Source organism: Caenorhabditis briggsae, assembly GCF_000004555.2.
Source record: "Caenorhabditis briggsae complete genome, chrI, whole genome shotgun sequence".
NCBI classification, from domain to species: Eukaryota; Metazoa; Nematoda; class Chromadorea; order Rhabditida; family Rhabditidae; genus Caenorhabditis; species Caenorhabditis briggsae.
In genome coordinates, this window is record NC_013489.2 from 13445613 (window position 1) to 13453557 (window position 7945).

Consider the following 7945-nt stretch of genomic DNA (forward strand, 5'->3'; position numbering starts at 1 on the left):
GGCTGAGGCTGAAGCTGAGACTGATGCTAAGGCGGAGGATGAGGCTGAGGTTGTATTTTCAAGACAATTCTCATTTCCAGGACTTCACACTTGACGAGGAGGACATGACTCGATTCGTCGGGGAGACAGAAGTGAAACTGACAGAGCTGGATGAGTTACCGATTGAGCCAGACGACCTCGTCGAGCAAACCAACATCCTGGCTGAAATTGCAGTTGCCATAGCGGATCGAGACGAAATGATGGCCAATATCTTCGAAGTCGGCAAGCAGTTGGCGATTCAAGGAGAACCGGAGGAGGCGTTGATTGCTCAGAAGCGGTTGGACGACTTGAAGTTTAGATATGCGGATCTGATGACGTCGGCTGATGAGAAGATTGCGTTGTTGGCCAAGGCGATTCCGTTGTCCGAAGGATTCCATGACGGTTTTGATGCCGTTATGCAGGTAGGAATGGAGCTAGGAGGCTGGGATTACTGTAGTTAGGATCTAGAAGATTCTAGAGCCTTCTGAAGCGTTCTGGGATCCCAGAAGGGTTCTAGACGCCGTGAGTGACTTCTGGAGGACTCTAGAAGATTCTTAAAATATTCTTGAAGAATCTAATGGCTAATTCTGAACGAATTTCATTGCAGGTTCTCGAAGACATGGATCGTGATCTTCAAACGATCGACGAAGAGGATCCGGACACCCAAGCCGAGTTGATTTTCGTGCTCGAAGACGACATTTCGCAGAAGATCCGTCCGAGTGTCGACGACCTTACCGTACTCTCCACACAGCTCCAGGCTCTCTGCTCTGCCGACAAAGCTGACGAACTGCTCGCCAACACTGTTGCCATGAACAAACTGGTCAATTCAGTCGCCGATCGAGTTGCTCGCCGAGCCGAACGCATCGAAATGGCGTCGAAACAGTCTCGAGCGGTTTTGGACGATCTACAGTACCTGATCGAATGGTTTAGTGCCGCCCGTGAGCGAATTCTCGAAGGAGCCCAGCCATCGTTGGATTTGGAATGTTTGAAGTCGCAGCTGAAGCATCAGAAGATCATCAACGAGGAAGCCAACGCGAACAAGATACAGTTCAGAAATGTTGCTGGTGAAGCTAAGAAGGTTGTAAGGCAACTGGGAATCGAGGGAAACGAGGCGAATGGAAAGATATCGGATACGGTAGATGAGGGAAGAGAGCTGGTTGAAGAGGTGATGGCATTGTGTGCAGAGAGGACGGAGACTCTGGAGAGAGCCCTGGCGTTGATGGAGCAACTGACTGCACAGTTTGATGAGCTTAACAAGTGGTTGGATCAAATGGACGCGGAACTACAGGCGTCTCCACCGGTTACCACTGCGACACCAGCTGTGGAACTTCGGGAGATGCATGCGCATAATGAGGAGTTGGCCAAGATGGTGGATAGATATCGACCCATTATTGAGGGATTCAAGGCGGATGTGGCGGATTTGCAGGTGAGGGATTACTGTAGCTAGAAAAAATGGTTTAAAAAGGGTCTTAAAATCAGGCTGACTAGAGTCTAAAAATGATCCTTAAAAATAGCTTGAAAATGATCCTAAAAGGACCTAAAAATGATCCTTAAAATTATCTTGAAAATGAGCATAAAAATAAACCTAAAATTAGTCTAAAAGGACCTTAACATGAGCCTGAAAGGGCCTTAAAGTGAGCCTAAAAATGATCCTTAAAATTATCTTAAAAATGAGCTGAAAAGAGCCTTAAAATATGCCTAAAAATGAGCCTAAAATTTTCCAGGAAATCCTCGCTGAAGATCAATCTCCACTCCTGAAATCAGTGGCCGGAGAACTCGTACAAGGATATGAAGACGTGAAAGAAGGCGTGCGAGGTCGAGGACATGCGATTGACAACATGATGGGAGCCACGATTGGATTCGGAGAGCGACTCGAGACACTGGTTGCAAATCTACAAGGAGCAGCCGATCGGCTCAAGGAGAACGAGGGAATCTCAGCGGATCCGAGTGTCCTGGAATCGAGAATAGCCGAGAATCGATCGATTGTCGAGAGTTTGAGAGACAAACAAAATGCCTATGACGCTCTGAAACAGACGGCATCAGAATTGCTAGCGACGGCTCCTGAAGGCGATGCGGCTGCTGGAGACGTTGAGAGCAAACTGAATCGTCTGGAGAAGTTGTGGAAGGAGATCGAGAGGGAGGCTGTGGATCGAGGCGTTGTTCTAGAAGACGTCCTGGAGAAGGCCAAACACTTCTGGAGTGAACTCGATTCGTGTCAGAAGGCTGTCGATGATTTGAGGAATCGATTGGAGTTGGTTGAACCGGCCACTGGACATCCGGAGCAGTTGGCTGATCAACAGGAGATTATTGCGCAGGTAAGGGGTTAGAATTGAGCTGATGCTAGGCGTAGAGTAGCCTAGAATCTTCTTAAATTGGCCCAGGATGTCCATGGATACCATCCTGAGGACCCTAAGGATCCAGGATATAGGATTATAGAGGATGCCCTAAAAAGCCTATTTCCATTCCAGGTGGCAAACGAGATGGAACGAACGCGCCCACGCATCGAAGCCCTCTCCATCGCCGGACAACAACTGGCTGGATACGTTCCAGACGACGAGAAGGCTGTAATTGAGAATCAGGTGGCAAACGTCCGAGGTGGATTCTCCACGATCACTGGTCTGTTCGCCGAAAAGAAGAGAGATCTGATTGCGGCGATGGAAGAGGCGATGGCATTCCATGGAGACTTGGAAGCACTCATGAAGTGGTTGGATAAGGCTGAGCAACGAATGGCCAAGATGGCGCCGGTTGAGCAGGCGAAACAGATGAACGAGATTGGACAGTTGTTGGATGAGTTGCATAGGTTAGTGGTTGGGGGAGGCTTCGGGAGGGTTACTGTAGCTTCAGATGGTCGATTGTCTAAAAAGCAAAGGCTAGAAGAGATTAATGTACCTTCAGAGGAGGGTTGATATCTAGAGAATTGAATTCTGGAGATTGAGAATACTGTAGCTAGGAAGAAATAATGATTTTGGCTAGATAAACCTGCCCTAAGTTTCTGTACCATAGCCTGGGTTACTGTAGCCTTGGAGTCTCGGTGGTGGACCTGTGGACAGTTCTAGACAATCTTTGAGATTGGGATTACTGTAGCTAGGAGGTAACCTAGATTTCGTTGCAAGGTTACTGTAGGGATACTTTACTCCAGGCGAGTTTAGGACGGCTTGTGAAAACTGAAACAGGAGGATTCTGAATGATTTTAGAAGATTCTAGAAGATCCTGAATGACTCGTGAAAGGCTTCTAGAGGATTATAAACGATTCTAGACGATTCGAGAGGATTCTAGAGGATTCTAGAGGGTTCTAGAACATCCCAGAGGAGCATTTTAGAGGAATCTAGAGGATTCTGAAGAATTCTAGACGATCCGAGACGACGCACAGACAGTTTTCAGAACTCCTAATTTCCGTATTTGTTGCAGATTCAAAGACGAAGTTGACGAACGAGGTGTCGCCAAAGAGCAAGTCGTCACGACGGCTCTCCAACTCGCCGCCGACGCTCCGCCCCATTTGGCAGCTACAGTAAGACAACCGGTGGCCGAGCTGAACGGACGATGGACCCGACTGAATGCGACGCTGGCCGAGAGAGAACACAAATTGGAGAATTCGATGCTTCAAATGGGCAAACTCTCGGATGCGATTGCTCAGCTCACCGCGTGGATGGACAAGACAAAGGCGACACTGAAGGAGATAGCTCCACCCAAGACTGCAGTCAACCTCAGAGACATTGAGATTGCTCAGTGTAAACTGGTGGTACTGTCCAACGACGTGCACGCTCATCAGCACAGTGTGGATACGGTAAACGGTGCCGCACAACAGTATGTGAAGGCATCTGGAGCCCTGGACGTGGAAACTTCTGGAAAGCTCGGGGAGATGAATGAGAAATGGGCGGAGATTCAGAAGATGTTGGCGACGTTGGCTGTGGAGATGGAGGTATCGAAGAAGGAGGCGGAGAACGTTGGTGGAGAAGTGGAGAGATGGCAGAGATGGTTGGAGGAGACTGAAGCGGCACTGCAATCGACGAAACCAACTGGAGGACTTCCTGAAACTGCGGAATTCCAGTTGGACGAGTTCAAGGTGCTCAAATCGGATGTCGAGATGAATTCGGGACCTCTGGAGACGCATCTCTCGGCCACTGAGAGATATTTGAAGGATGAGGAATCGGTAGGAGACGACACGTGGCTTGCAAAGACTCATGGAGTCATGAAGAGCAAGTGGAACAAGGTGAAAGAGCTACTGGTGGATCGGGAGAAGAAGCTACAGTTGGCCTATGAGCAAGCGGTTGCGTTGGAGCAAGCGTTGAATGATATGGAGGCGTGGATTGTTGGTGAGTGGTTTTAGGGGGTGGGCGGGGCTTAAAATTGCCAGAAATAGGCTCAAAAATGACCGAAAAACTGGAAAAAAAGGATTACACTGTAGCTGAAAATCTGAAAATTTCGAGTTAAACTGAGCCAAAATCGTCTCAAAAATGACCCTAAAATGACCCAAAACGAGTCGGATTACTGTAGCTAGAATAAGGGTTACTGTAACTATCTTCATATTCTGTATTTTCGTTTACTGTAAATTACTGTGAATTTTGGCTAAAATAGGGGTTACTGTGGCTAGATGAAGGATTACTGTAACATTCTTCCTTTTTTTCTGGCTTTCGAAAAACTAGTCGGATTAATGTGGCTGGCAAAAAAAATTACTGTAGTTTGAACTCTAAAATGTTGGATTACGGTCGCTAGAATGAGGATTACTGTAGCCGAAATATCGGTAAACTCGAAAATGTTGAATTACGGTAGCTGAAAAAATTATATGACTCAAAAAGAGTCAGATTACAGTAGCTGAAATGTGGGTTACTGTAGCTAGAATAAGGATTACTGTAACTTACTTGAAAAAATGACCAAAAATAGTCCAGAATGGGTCAGATTACTGTAGCTGGGAAAATGATTACGGTAGGGTACAGTTGACAGCTAAAACATGGATTACTGTAGCTAGAGTAAGGATTACGGTAGCTAAAACGGGATAAATCAGCTAAAACTTAGTTTACTGTACCTAGAACAGGAATTAGAGACCTGGACTACTGTAGTTCTCTCATTGCTCATCTTACATGTTAATGTAGCTCAAACAGGGATTAAGGTAGCTAAAACATAAATCAGTGCAACCAACATGAGGAGTACTGTAGCTGAACTGTAGATTACTGTAACTCTCTTCATCTCTTCTCCTTTTCCAGACGCCGAACGAAAACTAACGGACCTCCCACCGATTTCCCGCCTCCCCGACCTCGTTGAAAAGCAACTAACCGACCACGAGACGTGGATGGACGAGGTTGCTCATCGTAAAACTTCAATGACCCAACACCAGGCATCGGGCGTCCGAATGCAATACTATTGTGAGAAGAAGGATGCGATCCCCATCAAGAATCGACTGGTATCACTGAAGCATCGTGTTGAGAAGATCTCTGGACGAAGTGCCGAACGAGGGAAACAGTTGGCGACGACACGAGATGAAGTCGCCACGTGGCAGGATGGTATTCATGAATTGGAGGCATTTGTGGAGCAAGTGCTCGAGAGAATCGCACCGGAGCAGGGAATGACGAGCTCGTTGGATAAGTTGAAGGCGAAGCTGGAGGAGATTAAGGTGAGGAGCCATTTAGAACTGAAACAGCCGAATTTATGGCTTAAAATAGGCCTAAACAGGTCTCAAATGATCAAAAATGATCCCAAAATGAGTCCTGGATTACTGTAGTTTCTTTGGAGCTTTGAAATGAGCCAGATTGAGCCAGGATCACTTTAGGATCAGAATGATATAGGTACAGTAATCCCAGAGCTTCAAAACGGTACCAAAACGAACCGAATTGGTTAGGGATTACTGTAGTTAGACTAAGGGTTACTGTACTCTCCGATTACCTAGAATTACTGTAGTTGGATGATCAGGGTTCCGACTTAGAATAGATCAGAACCGATCCCAAATTACTTCATAATGGTCCTGGATTACTGTTTGCTCTTTTTGGAGCTTCAAACTGGTTCTAGATCGATCTAGGATCACTTTAGGATCAGAATGATATAGGTACAGTAATCCCGGAGCTTCAAAATGGTACCAAAACGAACCAGATTGGTTTGGGGATTACTGTAGCTAGACTAAGGGTTACTGTAGCTAGAATGAGGTTTACTGTACTCTCTGATTCCGTAGGATTACTGTACTGCTCTTCGTCTTAAAGCTAGAAGTGATCCCAAATTACTTCATAATGATCCTGGATTACTGTAGCTCTTTTTGGAGCTTCAGACTGGCTCGAGATTGATCTAGGATCACTTTAGAATCAGAATGATATAGGTACAGTAATCCCAGAGCTTCAAAATGGTACCAAAACGAACCAGATTGGTTTGGGATTACTGTAGCTAGCTTAAGGGTTACTGTACTCTCTGATTGTCTAGGATTACTGTAGTTGGATGATCAGGGTTCCGAATTAGAATAGACTAGAACCGATCCCAAATTACTCTATAATGGTCCTGGATTACTGTAGTTTCTAGAGCTTCGACTCCAGCTATATTGGTGTAAGATCACTGTAGCTAGACTAAGGGTTGCTGTAGCTAGATTACTGTACTCTCCGATTTTCTGGGATTACTGTAGTATAAAATATGCTATAATTCATCTGAAATGTTTCCAGGAAGCCCAACGTGATGTGACTGCAAAACAGACGCTGTTCGATGTGACACGTAAGCGAGGCATCGGACTGGCCGAACGAGCGATACGATCCGAATACAAACAGATAATGATGAGCAATGAGAAGATGTCGAAACGATGGAACGAGATGATCAAGAAGTTGAGAGATCGACTGAGAGAGGCTGAGCAAGCCGTGCTCGAAGGAGGCGTCTTCGAAGAGTCGATGAATGATTTGGAGTCGTGGGTTGATGAAGAGCTCGAGAGATACGAGAGAATCGAGACGCAGCCAGTGTATGGAGATATTGATGGAGTACGGTCGCTGGCGGATGAGGAGGCCAGAAGAGGTGTTGAGAGGAAGACCAAGGAGAATGGTGTGAAGACAGTTGTGAAGAAGGCCGATGCTCTGTTGGCTTCGGGCGTCGATGAGAGTGATTCGATTGCTCAGGCTAAGGAGAGACTGGTGGAGAAGTGGCAGAAGGTGGAGGAGGCAGCAAGGGCCAGAGGGGATAGTATTAAGGTGAGCAATCGGGTTTGAATCAGCCCGATGGATAGGCCTGTCAGAATAGGCCTACAGTAATCCTATCTGGATAGGCTTACAGTACTCCAGATCTATCCAAAAGCCAATCTAGGCTAAACTTTTGGATACAGATTCGGCCTATTATATAGTGAAATTGGTCTGAAACAGCTTTAACTAGGTCTGAGCAATCTAGAATGTCTAGAATTGGTCGAGAATGGCTTTGAATCAGCCTTATGGACAAGCCTATAGTATAGTCCAAAATGATTGATTTCTAATTTTCAGGAAGCCGAACAAGCAGCGGAAGACTTTGACGCCAAAACTCACTCGCTCCTGGATTGGTTGGCAGTTGAAGAGCAGAAGCTGAAGAGTGCCGGACTGGAAGACGTTGAAAAAGTGAAGCAGGCGATGGACGACGCCGAGCAACGATACAAATCATGCCTAGCCAAAGGAGAGTCTATCCTGGAGAAGTGTCAACCATCGGCAGAACCCGTACTTCGGAATTGGATGAGAGTCGTCGAGGCAAGATGGAAGGAGGTCAAGGAGAAGGTCGATGAGAAGGAATTCGCACTGTTGGAGGAGGAGCAGAAGGCCAAGGAGCACGCCGAGCAGATTCAGAAGTTGGCCGAGTTTGCGGCGAAGAAGAGGGACGAGTTGAATAGGATGATTGAGAAGCCGCCTGCGCAGGTAAGTGGGCTTTGATGATGGGGTTTTTTGATATTTTCACGACGTTAACTCTCTTTTCCGTGCGATTTCCGTCATTTTGATACCCATATCGGCCT

General features: G+C 46.5%; 1 protein-coding gene across 1 annotated transcript in view; it reads left to right on the forward strand.

Annotated features, from left to right (window-relative positions):
• CBG15811 overlaps positions 1-7945 on the forward strand; it is a gene marked incomplete at both ends in the record, with an annotated part of 27036 nt that overhangs the window by 13275 nt on the left and 5816 nt on the right. The window contains 8 exons of the mRNA XM_045241453.1: positions 15-440; positions 566-1444; positions 1728-2333; positions 2433-2818; positions 3427-4331; positions 5220-5626; positions 6519-7178; positions 7449-7850. Coding sequence (XP_045095829.1) covers positions 15-440; positions 566-1444; positions 1728-2333; positions 2433-2818; positions 3427-4331; positions 5220-5626; positions 6519-7178; positions 7449-7850 — 4671 coding nt within the window. The remainder of the gene's footprint in view (positions 1-14; positions 441-565; positions 1445-1727; positions 2334-2432; positions 2819-3426; positions 4332-5219; positions 5627-6518; positions 7179-7448; positions 7851-7945) is intronic.